General features: G+C 41.4%; 1 protein-coding gene across 14 annotated transcripts in view; it reads left to right on the top strand.

Annotated features, from left to right (window-relative positions):
• The window catches only part of caska (calcium/calmodulin-dependent serine protein kinase a), a 141351-nt gene that overhangs the window by 50240 nt on the left and 68339 nt on the right, over positions 1 to 22772 (top strand). For all 14 annotated transcript variants that reach the window (XR_005209696.1, XR_005209695.1, XM_037790792.1 and 11 more), the window contains 4 exons: positions 3123 to 3235; positions 14971 to 15076; positions 18431 to 18508; positions 18788 to 18860. Coding sequence is in view for 12 of the 14 variants with exons in the window: in XM_037790792.1 (XP_037646720.1) it covers positions 3123 to 3235; positions 14971 to 15076; positions 18431 to 18508; positions 18788 to 18860 (370 nt within the window). In the remaining 2 variants the exon portion in view is untranslated. The remainder of the gene's footprint in view (positions 1 to 3122; positions 3236 to 14970; positions 15077 to 18430; positions 18509 to 18787; positions 18861 to 22772) is intronic.

Below are 22772 nucleotides of genomic sequence, written 5' to 3'. Positions count from 1 at the left end.
ATCTTCAAAAGCTTCATATCACTAAAATCTTTACAACCTAAGCTAAAAGGTTATATAAGTCAATAACTATAATAATTGACAAAAGTATTGAAATTGTGTTATATACTGTATATATTAAAAAACATGTTTTTGTTTTTACATATTTCTAAATAAACACACAAAACATTGATTCAAAAGATTTCTAAATATAGAAACATGAACAAAATATGTCTTAACACTCCATAAGTAAGAAATGATCTGCTGTCCTTTACTAACCTCTGTTTGTCAGTTTTACTGATCTGTGATTGACATGTTGTCTGGATGTTGTCTGCGTGTTTATGATGGGGTAAGCTGTGAATTGAATTGCCCTTCATGGGATCAATAAAGTTGTGTGAATCTGAATCTGAAGTTATTTGAACTATTCACATTTTTTAATTTTTGAGATATGATCATTTTTACGAGCATATCGAGTGCAAATGCATTTTGATAGTTGGTTATGCTCTGCATATAACATTATGATGTGAAACACAGAAGCCTTGGTTTTCTGCCGCAAAAAGAATGAATGCTCTAGCTATTATGGTTTTTATGTGACATCGATTTAAACAAGATCATGCAAACGGCAATCTCCTGCAGCCGTCTGCGGGGCAACACCGGGCATTCTCACCGCGTTTTATACTGCACGTAACGTAACATGACGACGTCATCATGTTGTACGCTCGTGATGACGTGAAAGACAGAAGCCTTAGCTTTCCATTGCAAAAAGAATGAATGAAATGAGAGGTTTTTTTTTCATAAAAAGGTGTTAATATCTCTCACAGTTTCTGCATTTTCACACCAAAGTGCACATAGTTTGCACATGGAAAGAAACTCAGTACACAATCCTACAAAGCAGCTAACTGGGATGCTGCATCTGAGTGTAAATAATCACAATATTCTTTTTCTAAACTGGTTTCTTGCCACGCTAGATATTTTTTAACTGGTTGCATCCTGGAGGTCAGTGTATTTAAGGTCAAAGTTTAATTAAGTTGAAGTTTAGCTACTTGCTACTATGGCTCGCCACTCTCTGACACTGAAAAGTCAGGCCATTATTTACATTCCAAAGTATTGTTTCAATATCAGTACTGAAACTCAGATATCAGAGTAGTATATAGTATCAGTGATACCCTGCCTCCTGTCTGTCCTGTATTAAGGACACACACATACTTTATGATTATCTCATGGCCTAATAATCCACATCATCATCAAAACACATCATCAGCGTCCACAAATAACTAGATGACAGCTAAGCAGGGAGCTAAAGTGTGCTTCCCTACATATTAATCTGTCACATTACAGCTTGTGCCTGCTGACCTGTCAAGGGTGTTTCCCTGCCTTTGACCCAGTGCATGCTGGGATAGGCTCCAGGTATAGAAAATAGATGGATGGGATTATGTGTTTGCTGTTGCCAGCATGTTTTGCCTGTGTGTTTTTTTTTTCTTACACGAGATCCATTGCTTCATTTATGTGCTCCAGCTCCCTCCTCCCTCCTCCCTGCTGCTAAACCTCATCTTCCCTACACTTACACACATATTGGCACACATTATTTAACGGTGTGTAGAGGTCAGTTCAAGCCCATTACCCCGGTGTTGTAAGTGCAGTTGTAGCCAGCAGCGTTATTTAGGTGGTGTGTTGCTGCTGTATTGCGCCGTAACCCTGACCTGACGGCTTGTTAATTCTAACCCGCAGCCCTTGAGTGGTAGACCTCTGTTTATCCCGTGGACTGACTGAGATGATACGCTCACTCCACAGGAGGGATGATTCAATTTGTGAACCCTCCGACCTCAGCGATGAGTGAACCAAAGTGCAGTCTTCTCTGCATGCTGCTAGTACACAGTGTTGAGCAGGAAACGAGCATAACCCACGCTCAGCCTCTGTGTGCTCTCTGTGTTGTTTTGCCTCTTGGGTTTTAACATTTTAACATAACTTTGATGCATGCAGTAGTAAGAGGAGGAGTTGTAGTAAGGGAAAGAGGGAAGCGTAGTAATATATTGACTTTATTTACTTCAGTGTCAACCAGACCGGCATCGTGTCTTCGTCAGTTTGTATGTATTTGTTTCTTGTTAAACAAATGTTTGTTTTAGAGACATGTCTAATAATTATTTCGCGACCTTGCCTGAACCTGAGCCTTCGCTTGATAAATTGAGGCTGATCGCTATCATGCCTCTTCAGTCTTTGCTCATCCAAGTGGATGAATGCTTATCTGTAACTACTGTATATATCTATAACGCTACATAATAGATTGAATCACCAGGTGTTGTTAGGCTAAGTGTTGTCTGTAAATAATCAACCTGTTAATAGCCAACTGTTTGATGTTTAGTCTGACATTTAGTTAGATACGACAGCCTGATGCTGCTATTTTGTATGACTTTACTGCAGCAGCCTCACACTTAAGCTAGCTAAGCTAACTTATCCATCATTAGTAACTGTCACAACATCAGTCAGCCATTTACCACACTGACAGTGAATATTAATGTATGTTATGTGCCTCAAATCTCAGTGTCGGTTAACCCGCTACACAACAGCTTTTCTGCATTTTCCCGTTTCTCTCTATATATGACGGCATGTTTCTTTCCCTCAAAAGGGGCCGCGACCTCTGCGATGACGCGATGCTCGTCTGGTCTATAAGGCAATAATTCAACATGATTGTCTGTTGGTTTTCTGCGGTATCGTGTCACAATGATACAATCATATCATGTTGTTGCTCTACGAATTTCTGTTGTCCAAAATGAATCATTCCAAACAAGCATTATTAAAAACTCACAAAATTAAATGAGCGTTTTATCATCTTCCAGCTCACTGTTTTGGTTTTGTGACCCGAAACTTTACTGTTTCGGTTCATTCTCGTCATTCTATCCTCAGCAGGCAGCTGCTTTCAGTAATAAAGTGCAAACAGTCATCACATGATAAGAAACACGACTCTAAGTAAATGTGGATGTTGCTCCGTATCTGCTGGATGTGTAAATTAAAACTGTATATGGTGATAATATGTGTTGTGTTTACAGCTTGTCTCTGCCAATAAATCACTTATTGCAGGTTTAACGTAGTGAAAACGTCTAACAGACCACATGTTAAATGTTGTATTTTTCTCCCTCTGTGTTGTGAAGGGGTCCCTTCAGCGTGGTGAGAAGATGCATCAACAGGGAGACGGGGCAGCAGTTCGCTGTCAAAATCGTGGATGTGGCCCAGTTCACCTCCAGTCCTGGACTCAGCACGGAGGGTAAGAGAGATCACTATCTCTCCGTCTATTACTCACTCTCTCTCTCTGCTGTTTTCCAGCTGCTCATAAATATAACAACAGATAATTGCTTTTTCCCACTCTGTTGCGCACTAAAAGTTAATGCAACGGAGAGGTCAGATGCTTGTCCTTGTTTACGAGCGCACAGTCCACACTGGCCTACTTCTCATTCACTCAGCTGCTCGCAGCCACCTGGGATGTTTCACAGTTCAATCAAAGTCTTCTTCTTCTGTTGTCTTTGGGCTGTTTTCATTGAAGCAGTTAATTATGAAGCCATGCCAAGGTTACTCCAGTCTACATAGCCCCTATATGCAGTAGATATATTTAATACACTTTATAAATCACATTCATGTATGATGCTGAAACAACAGAGGGAAACAAACTTATACCTAGTCATACTTATTGGAAATGTTGTGTTAATCAGACTACACTGAGCATACATTTAGCATGCAGTAAATATTAAAATATGACTATTAACCTCTTCCACTCCACCCCTCCTTACCATAGACACATTTTTGTCTTTTTTAGGGGGATGCAGGGGATCTTTAGGGGGAGATAGCAGGTCAGCAGTAGATGTCACATAGAAGTGGCGTGCATCATCTGAAAGTTGGCGATTAATTTGAGATGCTCAGCACTGTGTATCAGGTTGTTCTAGTCATAAATGCTCTATTATATCCTCCAAAATACCACATTAAGACCTTGAGGAACACCATAGAAAAAGCCATGCCATGATTTGATATAAAAAACTTTTAACATTTGGAGGTTTCTGCAAGAAGGATTGGATGGCGAGCACTTCTGCTCTGGAAACTGTTCAAAAAAACCCTTATTGTTATTCTAGCGAGGAAAGCCATCCATCCTCTAAATGAGTCCATATCTGAGCCTGCTACAGCCTCTAAAACACGGTAAAGTTGGCCGAAGGAGCCGGCACCCTCAAGGAGTTAATGTAATTTAAAAGACTATCCCCAAAAAAGAAAAAGTTAACTTCTAAACTTTCTATTTTTGTTGCGTTATGAAGAGTTTAATTAAACCGGTGTTGTTGCTAATCCAGAGAAAGTCTGCTGAGTATAGACGTCTAGACGAGTCAGAGGTCTTATCAGATATCTGCCGCTGGCTGACGGAGCAGTGGAGGGAGGGATGGAGACAACAAAAGAGGAAGGAGAGATTGAATTAAAGATTTTTGGATGTTGGAGAGTCGGAGGCGATAAGACAGAAACTATTAGATGAACTGAGAAGTCTGAAGAGAGATTTGTAGGAATGCAGGACTTTCTTAGAGAAAGAAGAACGTGGCCGGCCAGCTGCGATGCAGGTTTACGACTGTCCATATATCAAGCAGGTATTTCTAGAAATCACTGAACAGACCTACAATATTTTAACCCTTTAACCTAACATTCACCTATCGCTGTGCTGGGGAGGGATGTGTTTGGCTTGTTAAAACGGAACAATAGAAAAGCAACAGCATGGACCAAGAGCACACGTTTCACACTACAGACAGAGGTGTTTTCTTCAGAGAGATACTTGTGACTTATGTTCAGTTTATGTTAGGGATGTTAATAATTAACCGTTTAACTGTTAACCGACATTAAGAATTAAATTAAATTAAGGAAATATAAAAAAAATAGCTAAAAAGCTGAGCAAAACTCAGAGGAGCGGCTTGTCACTTTAAGGAGAAAAGCTGGTCCACTTTACAGGCTACAGCTTCGTTCACAGCTATAATGCCACCGACACACACAGCCTGTCGGACACTAGCTAACGTTAACGCTACTCTGACAGACGACGGCGAGCACGAAGCCACCAGCAACGCTACAGCTGTGAACGCAGCAAAACACACACACGGTCTATCGGACACCCGCTATCGTTACCCCGGGCAGAAAGAGTAGCCAGGCAGACAACGTTGAAGCTAAACGATGAACTAAATGATGCGGTGGAAACTTACTGGGAGGATACACGCAGCGCCGTGGCTGCTACAGTAACTCTCCCTGACGGGTGAACTGGGGACACAGTTGTCTGTTTTGCTCAAACACTGCAGCTGCTGAAAATGATGGATTTAACCTGTTTGTGCATCGGCTTATCGTTGCAGCTGGGCGGCTTGTTAGGCACTAAAAATAGCACCGCTGCATGCGACGCACTCATCTTGTCGGTTAATAATCGGTTAATGAGGGTCGTTTATCGGTTAGAATTTTTTTTCAAAATGACCATCCCTAGTTTATGTAATTACAAACAGTGCCAAAGCTCTCTTCACATGGGACTAGTATTACCTGGAGACATCTAGTGATTTGTAATAATTACGCAGGACGTCTGTGATTTTTAATGCCGTGCGAATCTGCCATGTCCATAGTTTGTCAAGTAAAGATTTCACCGCAAATTACCCATCATATTTCGCCAAACACAGAGTCATAATATTAGTTCTTTGCGAATCGGCATCTCAGTTATTTACAGTCGTTTTTTTTAAAAACACAAATTTATTTGCAATTTTCTTTGGTTCTCTCTGTGCCTTTTTTCTGCCTCTCTCCTGGTCAAGGATGATGGAGGCAATTATAAATGAAAGTTTTGACAGTACTTTGGGTGCAAATTCAGGAGGCTCACCTCGCCACATACTTACATACATATTGAATTGGCACCCAAGTATCGTGATAGTATCGAATCGGGAGATGGGTGTATCATCCCAGCCCTAAAAAATACATAAATCCTCGATGCTTAAGCCCGGCGGGGAGTCAGTTTAGGCCTGGCGGGCCGCCAGACTTGCAATAAACTGGCGGGAACCCTGTGCTGATATTAGCATTTAGCTTAGTGCAGCCTCACAGAGCCAGCATGCCGTGAACAGGATCAGCAAGTGCAGAAAATCTATGTATGTATATAAGGGTGATCCTACACTCTCAAAGTTAATTGCACATACAGGCAAAGGGCTGCTCATATAGTGGCATGTACTTGTGTCTAATTTTCTATATTAATATCGGGCGTGACATTTGCAAGCTCCGGACCATGCACACGTGCTGTGAGTTCAAGATAATGAATGTTTCTTACAGGAGCTTTAGCCGCCACATTACACAGTAGCCTTCTCTACCTTCTTTAATTCTCTCTCGCTGATCGAGAGTACATAATCCAGCATGACGGGGGCGTCTCCTCGGTTTACTTAAGCTTCCACAAGGCATAAAGTGCTCAGCCATTCGCACTGTGATCCCCCACAAAACACCACGTTACAGTCCTCGCACCGTAAAAGTGAGATTTTTAAAATCATGTTTGGGGTGAGCGGAAACAACCGCTTAATACCTGACACCAGTTCTGTGGCTTTTATCTGGTGTTGTGACACAACAACTGCACATTTACATATGTACATTCTCACACCTGCGAAAGCATTTAACTTCATAAAAGCTTCCAAGCCTGAGCTAAATGTCAGGGGGATAGATACGGGATAAATAGAAACAAAAGAGTAAGACAATGAGAGAGCAGTGTGGATTGTTTTAGTGACACTCTAGAGACTCAACCTTTTCTTCACAGATGACCACAATTCTTTCAAAATGCCTTTGTTGTCGCTGTTTCATGGTCGCAAAGTCGCCTGATAGCAAACACATGAATACAGATCACCTGCGCTGAGTGATCAGTTGTATATCAGCATCCAAAATGAGCGCTTAAAGAGCGAGTTAGAGGCTAAAGAAAGTTGTCTTCTGAAGATTTCAGCATCTGGATGTATCTCTAATAGCTTAATTCATTATTTTTTGAAGAGTTTGTCCACTACAAAGCAAGACAGCTACTTTCAAATTTGTCCACAAGAGGCAGGTATTTTTGATTTGATGTATCATCTTCTCCTCTGCTTCATGTTGTTATTCTTCCCCCTCGATTCGCTCCTGGTGGCTGGTAGCAGAATCACTATCAGGGTTTAGTTTGGGTGAGTCTTGAACTGCGTCACGGTCCATCCAGACTGGAGCAACATGACAGATAACTTAAATAGAGTTTTTGGTACCAACTGGTTAAACGAACAGTGTGTAGGATTCAGGAGGATCTATTAGCAGAAATGGAGTATAATATTTATAACTATGTTTTCATTAGTGTATAATCACCTGAAACTAAGAGTTGTTGTGTTTTCGTTAGCTTAGAATGAGTCCTTCATATCTACAAACCAAATACTGGCTCTAGAGAGAGCCTTTTGTATTTTTACATTACCTGAAGGCCACCGTAGTTCTCCGACACGCTTGTGAAACGGTGATAACATGAGCCGCAGAGTGCCAAAACGTGGTACCGCCAGCCGCCGTCTGACTTCCGTTGCTCCCACAGTAGTGTTATTATGGTAAGGATGGCCTCAGAGCGAGGCGAACGGCATTACCCCCGTTTTGCACTCGGTGGCTTGTGTTGCCGTAGGAAAGGGAGGAGTGAGAAGAGGGGTACTCAGTTGGTTGCAATCTGCAACCACACCACTAGATGTCACTAAATCCTACACACTGTACCTTTAATTGAGAATCAGTGTCTTCAGAATGGCAGGACGCTTCAGTTGTGATTAGAATATGAAATCAAATTGTTTTTCAATTTCAGTTTTATAAATATGAGACTGTGTGTTAAAACAATACAGAGGATGTCAATTCATGATTTACTAGAAAGTAAAGCACAGTGAACATTGGACGTCAGAATTGACATTTACGGAAGACAGAAAAGATATCTGTTGGCTGTGATTGGTTGTTACTCGTCACATGACATACGGTGTGCGTTGCACTCGGAGCGCAGCCGTCACGCCCTGAAATATAAGCGCTTGGGGACGCTTGCGTGCCACGACGGCGTTGCTCTCGCGTTTTAGGGTACTCTGCGTGTCTACATTGACAACAATTTTTCTGCGAGTGAGTGTGAGGAATCTTGATTAAATGTTCTCTCCTTGGAAACCGTATTTTCTCCTCTCATAGGGATGAAAAGCTTCTTTGAAGGATCACTGCAAAATCTGAAATGAAAGTTTTTCATTGTAGTTGTCTAATAGTGCACTCGTACCATTTCTCTTCATTGCCAGCATACATGTTCACATGTGTAAGGTGATTGCATGTATGAGTGTGTGTGTGTGTGCACACATGTAGCACACTCCCCAGTCATTTATATCCAATCACAGTCCCTCCTCTGCAGCGCTCAGGAATCCATCAAACCGTCCGCTCCCTCCCTCCTGACGCCGGCCGGCTGTTCTCGTAGTTGATTTGTTTTTATTTTCCCTCTCTCTTGTTGCCTTTAGAAAGCAGAGCAGTTTCACTTGAGCGGGCAGCTGTAACACAGCACCGCAGTAATCAAGCCGGCACACACACACACACAACACGCACACGAACACCCGGCGCTGAGCTCGGACCAGGGGAAGTGGGTCAAATGGTTCGTGTCTTGGCAATGGATTGGCCTGCAGAGGCCTGACACAAAGACACACACACACCACCAGCTTGTTTCTCTTCAGCCTGTCCGGAGGTCCGTCTGACGAATAGGTCAGCCCTCTTAGGGGGTGAGAGAGAAAAGCCAGCCAGAGAATGAGCCAAATTCATCATGTGCCATCGCATACTCACTTCCCTCCGCCTCCTTCATTATCCCGTCTCCCTGATTCCTTCACTCTCTCCTTTTCTCCTGCGTCTTTCTCCTTCATCTGTCTTCCTCCACAGTTATAAAATAACAGCACTGTTTCTATTAGATTGTTGTGACATCTTGCCCCAACCGTCTGCTAAAGCCCTGTCAGGTCTCACACATACAGTAGCATAACACACACCCACACAGAAACACACAGCTCCAGCTCAGTGTGGTGATGCTGTGGTAGCAAGGCCTCCTTCCACTGCAGGCTTTGACTCCCAGCATGAGGAACATGGATCACTGTAGAGATCACATCTGTTTATCTCCTCCTCTCTGTATCTCCCTCTCTCTTCTCTTGTATGCCTCTCTCTCTCTCTCTTTTGCTATTTCTTTTTTTCCCTTTCAGCACCTACGCTCTCGCTGACTCTTAATTCCCTTAATTTATTTTATAAAATGTCCAGTTGCTCTGCGTGAACATACTCAGAGCGATGGAGAGTAGGGATGGATCATGACTTTCAATTTTTCAAGTAGTCATTCAATTATGTAAAATCAAATAGTCTATGCGAGGGCTGCAACTAATGATTATTTTCATTGTTGATTAATCTATTGATTATTTTCTCGATTAATTGATTAGTTGTTTGGTCTATAAAATGTCAGAAAATGGTAAAAAAAATGTGATCAGTGTTTCCCAAAGCCCAAAATGACGTCCTCAAATGTCTTGTTTTGTCCACAACTCAAAGATATTCAGTTTACTGTCATAGAGTAGTAAAGAAACCAGAAAATATTCACATTTAAGAAGCTGGGATAAGATAATTTTGACTTTGTTTCTTTAAAAATTACTCATACTGATTAATCCAACATATTTTCCCTCATTTTTTACCGTTGCAGGCACAGGTAAAAACGTTTGTGTGGGTTCAGTTTGGCTCTTTTGCGTCGGCACAGGTTTGCGCGTGTGCGCGCGCGCGTGCTGTTAGTTTCAGTTGCGAGATGTTCGAGTTTTGTTTTGTGTTCAAGTGGCGACTCGACAAAAAACAAAATAAAACTTACCAAGACGGTCTTGGTTAGTCTCTCCACTGTTCCAACAATGTGGTTACAACAATAAAGCCTAAATTCATAGTTAGATGTGAAAATGTGCTGGCTCTACGCGCCGTTTTCCCTCACTGAATGACCGTCAAATTTAAGAGGCGCTTGATTATTTACACGATATTATCATATGTATATTGTTTATATTACAATATTTCATTTTTAAATGTCAGTTATCATCAATACCAGTATATTGCGACACCCCAAGTGCAAACTAATACAAAAATCTTCTCATCAACTAACACTTATACGATTTTGTCAACTAATAAATTAGTTGATTTAATCAACAGATCTGTGAAACTGAGTTTCTCCACAAAGAATCACACAATAACACCACTTTAAATCTGTTGTTTACCAGAGATGTGCTCATAAGTTTCTTGGAAATAAGTCATTCAGCATGAAAAAAGCATAAAAAAGACTAATTGACTAAAGAAATCTTAGTCAACTGAGACCAAAACAACCGATTAGTTGACTAATCGACTAAGGGGGGGGGCAACCCTAATTTAGGTAAATATAATAATTCGATTGGACATCCATAATTATCCTGTTCATCATATCAGTATTTGCCAGCAGTAATCCTGTCTGGATATCAGCGCCTGCTTTAGAATAATTGTTATTAATGTTAAATTAAATGGATAGGTCTTGGTGTGGACCTCAGGGAGTAGCTTTAAATTCCATTTAGTATTTATTAGTTCATTTTGTCTACAGTCAGGATTACAACGCTAGCTGAATTTAAATTAAGCTCATATATTCTTGGCAAAACTGAGATTACTTTATGTTGTAGTCCTTCAGCTGGTGTGTATTTTTCATGTACAGTGTGTTGCATAAACAATTTTGTGCAGCCCATCCTGCAGTCTTATCTGCCTCTTCCTCCTCTACCTTTCATTATTTTGTTATTAATTCTCTGTTGCTTATATTGCACACACACACACACACACACACACACACACACACACACACGAAAGCGGCCTCCCTGCAGCAGCGTCTCTTAGCTCAACAGAGTCGGCGTGGTGATTTTTGCTTCTCATTTGATAAGAGTATCTTTCGTAATCTCCAGCAGCAGTAGTTTGCGGTGACGGACATAAGCAGCGAGCTCGCCAGATGACATTAAATGCGGCATGCTGCAATGCCCTTAAGGTAGCCACTTATCCGGCTTTAGCGGCATTAGCATCGTGTTAGAGCTAGCCCACGCCTTGTGGTTGTCCTCCGAGGATTAGCTTAATGTTAGCGCCGAGGCTCGCAGCGGCACAAGTGGCTCATGGCTTCAACTGGGAGCTTAATTAAATGTCACTGCATGCATAGAAGAACAATACAGTACATTTTTTATTATAGTTCATCATGAGTGTGTGTGTGTGTGTGTGTGATTGCGTGCAACCCTATCACATCGACTCATCTTTTACCCATTCAGTGTCCATAAATCACCTCCAGCAGCAGCAGCAGCAGCCGGGGGAACACCTCATTGGGAATGTGGAATATTTAGCTTCCATATATACTGTATATTGAGTATGTATATTTTGGCACAGCCTGGCTATATCAGTAGGAGAGACGGATATTAAAAGTTAATACACTTAAGTGCGCTCGGTGATGCGTTTTCAAGCAAATGAGATTGAGATTGAGCTCCGGCGTGGAAAGGTTGTGTTTGTGATGTGTGTTTCTCCGGCTGGTCTCCTGAACAACAGCTGCCAGGAGGGGAAGGAGTAAGGAAGTGCTTTTGTGGCAAAGTATGAATGGACGGATCAAAGGATTGAGAGATTGAATGGAAGGATGAAAGGGAGATAGATGGGATAGGCTATGTTTAGATGTTCATACTGAAGGCAAATCCCTTTTGTTTATCAAATCCAATCTGTAAGATTGACTGTCTGGACTGTTATTTGCATGTAAAACTGGTCAGATTTGTGTTCCATATCTTCCAGCTGTTGACGTGTTAGTGAGGTAGACATGCACATTAGTTACTGGTGCCTTTTTAGATGGAAATATCCTCCTGCTCTTCACGCCACGACAATATGTTTTTTGCTTCTGTCACATCAGGGTCTTAAAAAGCAAGTTTCCTCGAAAGAGGCCTTAGAAAGTCGGGCCGGTGTAAACAATTTCCAGTTTGATATTAAGCCACAACATACGGAATACCAAAATTTACCAATAGGTGTCGCCCTTGACTCAGCAGCCGCTTGTCACAAAATGAAAAAAGCTGGTCCGCCTTAAGTGAACCTGGGCCAAAGTTGTCGCTAGCTTCGGGGCTAACCCCTTTCACTTTAGTCAGCAGGTGACCAGCAAGGCACAAGAACTTGGCTTAGGTCTTGAGGAGTTTTAGCATGTACAGTCTAAACTGTACACACACCGCACAATCGCTAACGTTACGGGCCGCCGGGCTTGCAGTACACTGACTGACAGAAGCCCGTCTTGTCTCGTCACCCCAAAAAACACATGAACTTTCTAGTAAACAAACACAACCTTGTATTGTGTTACTGTTCCCTCTCCCCCCGTCCCACCTCTACTGAAATTTAATCTCCTTCATGTTGCCCGTGTTATGTCGAAGTTAACGGCCTCGGCTCGGCAGATGTGCACAACCTGTCAGACACTAGTGGCTCCGTTAGTCCGTTTATAAACAAACATTTTACATATTATATTAATCACGTTGTCATATTGCTTTTTACTAATGCAATACAAGCTGGATTAAGCGCCGTCGGCACCTGTTGCTGATGTCGGCTACTTTTTAATTTGCCAGAACAGGTTGGCATAAAAACAAATCGGTGTAAGCTCGTATACTGGCAAAAACGTCAACCCAACTCTATTAGAAAGTATTAAAATGTCTTAAATTTGACTGTTTTGAAAGGTCTATTTTCTCTTGCCTGTCTTAGACAGTGACATCAGTTATTTATTTTTTTTGCATCTGGTTGCGGGCTTTAGAGAGACGTTTTACACCTATAAACTGGAAGAAGAAATGTTGTGACAGCAGATTGTGCTCCATCACACCGTTTAATAAATGACTGACAAGTGGAAGAAACAACCGGTGGTCTTCAGTGGTGGAATTAATGGTAATGATGAAGGAAAAGGATGCAGAAAGGAAGAGTAGAATGGTTGTCCAAAGAAAAAAGTGAGTGTATGTGTGATGCAGTTTGGAAAGGATGCAGTTGTCATCGATTGAGTTTCACTGCATCCTCCATTCATTTGTTTTACATGACACAAAAAAAGAATTTGCATCAGAGAGAGACGGTGGCAGGTTATAATTATTTTCTTGTCTCTGTGCACGTCAGTCTTGTCAACACTTTGGTTTCATCAACTGATATCTAATTACCCCCTCCTCCGTTTTTATCTTTTAAAAGCAAAAAGTAATGTACAGTTTCAGATTTGTCTCATGAGAAGGAGAGCTTTGCTTTGCTTTGTGTGTTTTACTAGCTGTGTCTGTCGCCTCTCCCCAGTGATTCCTCTAAAGTTTATAGTCTAGACAGACAGCCCGCATTGTTCTTTTCAGCCTCAGTAACCCCCTCCATTAACTCTCCTGTTCTTTAGGAACAGAAAGCAGCAGTAAGAGGATCTCAAATACCAGGATGAATACAAACACACATCACTTGAACCTAAAGGAGAGCAGAGACTTGTTGCCAATTTGCATACGAGACAGTCCTGCAGATGAGTCAGCATCACGGTGTTGTCGGGTAGTGCGACCCCCTTATGCTGCGCTATGCATTTTCCATTTTCCTCTCTGCTAACAGTGGGAGCTAAGCTACAGGAAGGCTGAGGTAGGCAGGATCGCCTGAAAAGCCGAGGAGCTGGGAAAGCTTCGGCGGTTCAACTACTTAGGCTGGTGTTTAAAAGAAAACGTGGAAGCGTTTCAGAGGTGCCGCGTAAAGGTGTCTTTCAACATGTAGCACGTTGTCCGTGGTGCCACAGTGAACTTCTGCTAAATAAGGAAGGTGCTTGCCAATTTTATATTTCAACAAAAAAAACAGTAAAATGTGACAGGGTTGGCCATATTGTGCCAAAGAGATCCTAGACCTCATGAATGATGAAGTAGATGGGTAGCATCTCCTTGGTTGAAGACAACCAGCTACTGTATGTGTCTTCTTTGTTGCTGCTCTAAAGACTCCTATTGATTGGTCTAGGGGCCGGCGATATGGCCAAATCAGACTCTTTATGTATTCTTTATTTATGAAGGACGACAGTATGATTTCTGATTACCTTATTTAAGATTGTTTGACTAAAAAAAGATGCATCCTATATAAAAATATTTTTTAAATATGATTAAAAAAAAAAGTTATTTTTTATAAAACGCTATATCGTGACGGTAGTACATGAATCAGGTAGTCTGAAAAAAATATGAATCAATATTCTGTTACGTTAATGCCTATTTCTCTCCTCAAATGTTTTCAGAATCATCTTTTAGTGCACGGTTTAGCTGTAAAATGAGAAAGTTTATGTCGCTGTAGCCATTGTGAATTCTCTTGAACCTACCGGTCACATGACTGGAGCACAGCCAATAGGAACGCTCTTGGGGTCAAAGTCTCCTGTCAAGGGCTAGAGTTTCTAAAGCTTGAAAACAGAGCCATGAGGAGGAGCAGAAGTCTAGTTTTCTGAAAGGTTATTATGGACTTTTTGCCCAATGATGCCAAAAATATACCGCCTACTGCCACTTTAAGAGTTTTAAGCATATTGTGGTGATTATCGGGATAATATGGGGAATCACAATTTTTTGGGCCAGGACAATTGTGAAATGTTCATATCGTCCCGTGCCTAATGGTGTCGGATCTGAACCGAATCTTGTGGTTATCGACTTCCCCTACAGCACATGACTATTTGTAGAACCTTTCCAGGCCAAGAGGAGGTTAAGCAGTGATGAGGACTGGAGTGCATTGGAAATTGGACACTGCACATGGAGAGAAATATTGGGGAAAATCATAACAATAAAATGACTAAATAGAGAAAATGTATTTCCAGGTCATCAAAAATAATGGTCTTACATACATGATGTACATATGTCATATTTCACAATTTAAAACAGTTGATGAATTAACAAGACTACAGTAATCATATGTTGAATATGTAATTACAGAACATATGAATGCATGCTGGTCTTGGTGCCATATATGCTCATCTCTGTTTTCTTCTCTCTCTCTGTGTGTTCTCAGATCTGAAGCGGGAGGCCAGCATCTGCCACATGCTGAAGCACCCCCACATTGTGGAACTGCTGGAGACCTACAGCTCAGATGGGATGCTCTACATGGTTTTCGAGTAGTAAGTCTCCGCCTTGTGAGGATTCCACTCAATGTGATTGAACACGCAGGTCACATCAAAAAGCACTTGCACCAGAAGATCATACCTGTAGGAGGTTAGCGGGTGGATGCCACAGCGGGTGGCACTTAACGGGAGAGTGTGAAGATGAGGTGGTGTTGGGACAGAGGACGGGATGATAGAGAGGAAAAGGATGACAGCGGCAGGAGGGCGGTTTGCAGCAATAGCAGGACAGGGAGAAACCCTGCGGTGGTTTTATATAATCAGCGCTGATATGAGAAAGCTTGTTAGCCGAGGATGGGGGGAGAGGGGGGAAGAAGAAAGGAAAGGGTGGGGAGACGGTGTGCAGCGGGTGAGCGCAGCACTATATATATATGAAGGGAAAGAGATGAGATTAAGATTTCACACTTGCTGCTACCTCCAGCCTCTCTCAGAGCCGCGCCGTCCCCGAGCTCCTCCTAGGCCCCGCTCTGTATCTTCATCTCTCCTCCTCTTCCAGAACTAATTCCTTTATCATTTAATTCTGTTATCGCTGAACAGGCAAGTGCTCGGGTTTCGCACGCCGTTCTATCACACGGCTCGGTGCAGGCGAGAAAAACTCTCAAGGAAATGCAAGCAAGCTCCGTTTAAAGGGATTTTCATGGTCTTGGAGCTCATTTGTGCACAAGCTTGTGTTTTCATACACACTAATGCACACACACACACACACACACACACACACACACGCACACACGTGGGAGTGCAGGTGGATTTGAGACGTTCTTCGGAGCGGTGCAGTCCCTTTGACAGGCGAGCAGATAACTGAGTAAACATAGATAGATAAATGCGGACAGATTCGTGTGTCTCCCTATCTCGCAGGTCTCCCTGCTGGCTAATCAAGCAGCCTTAAAATGTGAGAGTGTGTTTGAGGTGATAGGAGCGGAGAAAATATGGATGTGCTGCAGCCAAGTCCTACATAACAGCCCTGTTTAATTGGTGCAGAGGCTTAGTGACAATAAATAGTAAGGGTACAGTAATTGGGTAAGAATGGGAACAGAGCAATTATGAGAGACAGAAGCGGCTGTAGCTTAATGACTGGGTCATAATTAAGTGTGTATCTGAGGATTGTCATTCAGTCGTCAATGTGTGTGCGTGTTGTAACAAGTAAACAGACAGCTGAACAGGACCGAGGCAAGCTTAAAAGTGAGTCCCCAGCAGCTTATTGATTGCGAGGTGCGACACTTTTCAGAGCGCCGAGGCACGCTGTCACCTCTGGCTACAGCCTGGGTCTAACTGGGCCGAGAAGCTGTCATTGTTAGAGCCACATCTTTACTGTAAATTACTCCGGAGGGATTTTATGAATGCAAAAGCATTAAAGCTCACTATTACATGCAACAGCTTCTCCTCCCGAAGGCTCAGTTAATACTGTGGAGCTGCATGAAGTGTGTGCAAAAACTCTCATCTCTCTCTGAAGTTCTTCTATAAACCTGCTGAAAAGAACATGATTGTCCAAGGTTTTAATACACACACTTAAATAGTTTATTAAAAGATTAACTGGTTTTAATCATTCAGGAAGAGGAGTGTGCAGAGACACAGTGGAAACTGCTTATAGTGATAAAAAAAAAACATTGAAATCATGACAGGAAAAGGAATGTAATTTTCTCTGAATAAAAAACAAATGTGCACGGGGAAAGCACCTGTAGTTGAAGCTGCCCTCGTCAAGTAGATTGATAATTCCTGGTCAGGTAATGCCCCCAAAGTGAAGCTTTGCCGATCCTAAACCGGCTCTGCGGGACACATACAGACCGGTGCCCGGTGCCCGGTGCCCGGTGCCCATCTCCCTACATCCGCATCTGCATGCACGCTCGCGCTGAAGAGCCGGCCAAAAACGGCAATGCCTCACCATTGATGAGGGAAAAGACAGAAGAATTGGCAGCAAGCAAGTAAATAGCGAAACGGTTTGTTTCATTGCTTCGTATTCATGTAATAAATATACAAATTAGATGGTAATCTGCATGAGAAATGATGCATAACAACACAAATTTGGTTGTACTAATCATCCGCTGATAGTGATCAATTTGACCCGGACATACGTGATCACTATAAGCGGTTTCCACTGTATTGCTAAACTTTTTGCGAATTTTATTTGTGGGACTGCCCCTTCGTAGTCATCTAGTCAACTAAGATTTCTTTTGTTGATTTGTCGTTTTTTTATACTTTTTTCACGCTGAATGACTTATTTCCAAGAAACTTATGAGCACATCTGGTAAACACAAGATTTAAAGGGGTGCTTTTGTCTGATTCTTTGTGGAGAAACTCGGTTTTTACAGATATCCATTAGTCGACAAAATCTTGTTAGTCGACTAAGAATTTCTTTGGTCGTGGATAGCCCTAATTTCCTGTCCATAAATTAAATTGAAAACAACTCTAAGACATGACCTGACTCTGCAAAATATCTAATTTAGTAACAGATAACACATGGGTTTTGGTTCGGAGAGCACCATCTAACCATTTGTTCATTTTTCAAATGTTAAATATATTTTTCTATCCTTGGTCTTATCCTAGAAGCATTGGCCCTGAGAACTCATGAACACAAGTTGATTAACCTTTGCCTAATTCAAGCAAAGCATCTCATTGCTCAACATTGAGAAAGTGTTTGTTGTCCATCTTTGAACCTTTGGATTAAAGAGCTTTTCTCCTGCGTAGCGTTTGAAAAGCTTACATACACAATCAAACAAAAAAGTAATATCTTTCACAAAATATGGGGTTTATACCTATAATTTTTGGAATAAAAAAATATATTTTTTCTATAAAAATATCTTTTTTCTATCTGAAGAATACAAAAATAATTTCTTTCAAATTTACCTGTAACAAAAATAAGCTCCCTCTAGTGGACCTTTAAAAACACCTGGAGTTAATTATGGGCCTCTCCATCTGTGTATTTTACAAGACAGAATCTCAAAAATAAGACCTCACAAGTAATTATGTTCATAGAAAGTCAAAATTGCCCTCTCAAGTTTGTTTGAAAGTATGCGCAAAAATAATAAATTCCCTTGCTCAGTCTTAAGTAGTTTCTCTCTCACCATCTTTAAATCCCTGAGTCAGTGGAGAGGAATACTGTCAGCATCATACCAGCTTCACTTTTGGCTGTCGTGGTGATACAGCTGTTTCCGCATCAACCCACAGAGACAAAACATAATTGCAGCTTCTCCTCTACTGACCGGCGTCGCCCATTTCACCTACGCAACCAATCACTGAGACGTTTTAATAAGTGTGACCTTTTCCTCCGTATTCCACATTCCTGCCTTGCCCTTTATCCCGCACTGATCCTCACTCTCTGTGTGTGTCTCTCTCTTCTTCAATCTCTGTCTTTATTAGTATGGATGGAGCAGACCTGTGCTTTGAGATTGTCAAGAGGGCAGATGCTGGCTTTGTCTACAGTGAAGCAGTGGCCAGGTGAGGTTTTATGCTTTTGATTTTCTTCCTTCAAGATGCTCTCATGCTGTTATTGGTATTTGCAACCATTACTTAAAGGGATAGTTTGGGTGTTTTTGAAGTGAAGTTGTATGAGGTACTTATCCATAGTCAGTGTATTACCTACAGTAGATGATCGTCGGCAACGTAATATACTGACTATTGATAAGTACCTCATACAACCCCACTTCAAAACACACAACCTATCCCTTTGAATGTAAAAACGTAACTGTGCTATAACAATAACTGTCTTTTCCTCAGTCACTACATGAGACAGATCCTCGAAGCGCTACGCTATTGCCACGACAACAACGTCATCCACCGAGACGTCAAGGTATTTCTGACTCTTCATTTTCTCACCTCACTGCGAGCTAATAACTTGACTGAAGCTGCAACGTGATTGTTGCTGCTAGAGAGTCTAATAATATATGCAGTTGAGGCAATGTTAACATGAGGAATGGTGGTGCATTGCAGAGACATGATTATGAAGAAAGACGCAGTGTTGTTGTTGATTCAAAGCACTCGAGTCAAGAGAAGTAACAGCAACAGTTAGAGTTGCAGATGTAGAACTGCTGACTTCCGCCATCTACAGGAAAAGGACTTAATAGCTGCTGAAAATTGTTACCATCACCACATATACACACCAGTTTATTAGGTACAACTAGCTAAAACTTATGCAGTCTAATACCAGCTCGTTCTCATTCCCAGGGCATCAAATACCGACGCTTTGTCACGGCCGCCAGCGTTCGATACCGCCATACAAGGCACCCTTTAGCACCAGTGACACACCAGGCTTTCCATTAACTAGGATACAAACGCACAGGGAAAGAGCTGTGGTGACGGAGATTAAAGAGCAAAAGAGACACACAGGGCGGTTGGGAGGGGAGGTGGACCCCTCGCTGTTCGTGTCCCGTGCGTCACGTTTCACTTTCAGGTTACAATCAGCTGATCGTGTCCCATGGGTCACGTTTCACTTTCACGTTACAATCAGCTGATTGTGTCCCATGGGTCACGTTTCACTTTCACGTTACAATCAGCTGATCGTGTCCCGTGCGTCATGTTTCACTTTCACGTTGTTCACATTGTCAAGTCACATTTTCAAGTCACATTTTCACTCTAAAAACTAAATTTAAGCCCAACCATGTTGTTTTTTCCTAAACCTAAGTATAGAGGTTTTGTTGCCTGAACCTGAAGAAAGTATTATTGTTTAATTCACAACATTAAGCACGTGTTTACTGCGACCGATAAGTGACGCCGAGGGGTCTGACAAAGTGTCAAAGCTTGGATTGCAGGTGTCGATTCATCCCGTACGATCATTTTGTAGGATGTAGTTTGTGGTGCTGTTGAGTTGTATTGTGTTATACTGTCAGTTGTTTCTATTATTTTGACCACCCCAGTGAGGTTTGTCTAAATAACAGAAACACCTCTCTGTATAATGCAACACAATTCAACAGCAACACAAAGCACATCCTCCAAAATGTCTTTTGGGGGAAAAAAGTTGAATAATAAATGAATAAATATCATTTACATAATTAAAAACAACACTTTGGATTTTTACAGCCAAATTTATGAATTGTATTATAATTGCAGTGTAGTATCCACTGGAGGTAAGAGCAACATTATCTTGTTCTTTTTATTTAATTTTACTGTTCAAATTATTATGTTTGCATAATGGATGGTAGAATCCTAAAAGTAAAAACATGTTTTTACATTTATGTACTCGTGACTGCCTGGAAAAGAGTTTTGATATTAATTAAAACCTCAGGAACACACAGAAAGAAAACAGCAACTGTAAAAAGAAAAAACTTGAGTTGTAACACTCATTGCCTGCTACGGTGGTGGAAATGTTAAAATTGCAGCAGCTATTACTGTCTTTGCTTGTAGGTCGCAACATCATTATGTCTACATCTGCCGGTCTGAACTGCTGCTGCCGCTTTGTTTTCCTGTAGGTGGCGCCTGTTGGCATGGGTAGAACTGGTCTGACAATACCTCCCAAACCTGAATAAGGGAGCCTGGGAGTCCAGTTATTGTATCTAGGATCTCTGCTTTGTGTAGGATCCAGAAACGGTTCAATTCCTAGCAGTGTGTATGGTCGGATTTGCCACTAGACTCCTATTTTGACAGTGTTGGGTGAAAATAAGCAAGAGATAGTCATCTAATAACATCACGCTGCTGATCGGTGCCATATCAGCAGGCAGGCCTTTTTCAATATGACCCTGATCTCAGTGTTAAACTCCCTCGGTGAATAGAAAACACTTTTAATGCAGGTGTCATTCATGCAAAGTAAAGCAACTAATTGCTTTGAGTGTTCTGACTGAAACCGTGTCTGCAGCCTGCTGAGTGTTGGATGGTGGAAAACAGTGAAGTGACAGGCAGCCTATAGTTTGCACAGCGGGGAAATCCACATGTCACGTATGAGATTTCCTTCTTATTTCCGCTGCATAGTTAATATGTAATGCTTTTTACTGCTTTTCCCCTTCAGTATGTCACCCTCACATCGGGTTTGTCTGTAGAAATGTGATTATACGTACCTGTGCATCATGACAAGGTTAATTTGTTTATTTGTTTCACACATATAAAAAGACAATTCACATGAAAGGAATGTAAATTATGTGTTATAGTGTGGTAGAAACCTAAAATGGCTTATATAAAAACCACACCTAAAGGACAAACAATAGGTAAAAGTAATACCATACAAAAATCACCAGTACATTTTAATATTAGTGTGTAAATGTGCAGAAAAGCAGGAGTAATTGCCGTATTTACAGTTTCTTATAGCGATAATTTCTTTCCAAATCGAATGTTTTTGTCAGCAGAGCATTTCTAAGTCTCTTTTTGTACACAGACAATGACGCAGAGGAATCCATATAACTCTATATAGCTCTATATAGCTCCATATAACTCCATATAACTCCATATAACTCCATATAGCTCTATATAGCTCCATAACATTTGATAGAAAACAGACTACGGGATGTTTTATACAAAGGAAGATGTAGATTCTGGTTGGGTAATTATGGAATTGAGAGTTGTTAGCAAAATAATATCTAATATTATTAAGTAAATATGCATCCTTATATCTCGCTTTAAAGACAAATCTATAGATTTGAAGTAAAGTTGCTAATCTAAGAAAACTGTTTCTGCAGCAATATTTTGTTCATATTCAGAAGAAGATTCAGAAGTTGGAAAAGTACTTGCCCATACAATATTACTGTGTTAAATATGAATAAATTAAACTATAATATAATGTTAAGAGACATGTTTTGGGTACAAAACCTCTTATTTGTCTTAGAATCCCAAGAGATTTAATGACCTTATTGCAGACAAAACCAACCATGATCTATCAAGGTTAATGCATTTGCTTGTGTCAGTTGTGTGGTTGACCATCAGTATTTGTATACTTGTGTGTGGTGCACGCTGCAGGTAGCTGTCGTGTCAGCCAGTTTGAACCAACTCTTAGAGTCAGTCTGGTTCCAGGAAAGATAAAAAAAGACTTTGCATTCAAAGCGCCGTCTCTTGTCTCTTCCGTCACACTCTCCGCATTCACAAACAAGCAGTGCAAAACACAGTTCCCTCGGCGGCCTCCCCAGTTGTGAGTTTAATGTTTTTTATGTGATATTCACAGATCTCGATTGCAGTACTTCATTTTATATGTGTTTTATTGCCTTTTCCAAGAGACTCGTAATGCATATTCTATGGCCGCAGTCGGCTCTCGGCTCGTGGGTTACTGTCTCTGCCCCTCAGCATTGTGTTCAGGTATTAGTCATCGTAGTCTATACAGCGCTATCTCTCTCTGTCTTCAGTCGGCTGCTCTCCCACACCGGATCCCTGCTGAATCACTGGCTTAGGCTCTTTGTCTACGTGTGAGCGATAGCCAGCCGGTAAGTTCAGCGGGACACAAGGCGATACAGCCGGTTAACACCTACAGTATGTGTGTTTTAGTCACAGACTATATATAAGAAGTGGACTTAGTCACCATGACGTCCACCACTGGTTTGTGGACTGCCGTTTTGAAACCATTTTGGCCGTCACCATCTTGTTTTTTTGCAATCAGAAGTGACACGAGAGGGTGGAGCCAAGTACAACCGAACTCTGAATAATTCCGGACAATATTTGTCATTGATTTGTGTTGTTAATTGATTTCCAATAATAAATATATACATACATTTGCATAAAGCGATCACATTTGCCCACTTCCTTGTTGATAAGAGTATTAAATACTTGACAAATCTCCCTTTAACCCTCT

This window comes from Sebastes umbrosus, chromosome 13 (genome assembly GCF_015220745.1).
Source record: "Sebastes umbrosus isolate fSebUmb1 chromosome 13, fSebUmb1.pri, whole genome shotgun sequence".
Lineage (NCBI taxonomy): Eukaryota > Metazoa > Chordata > Actinopteri > Perciformes > Sebastidae > Sebastes > Sebastes umbrosus.
This window is presented reverse-complemented; position numbering and strand designations above follow the sequence as displayed.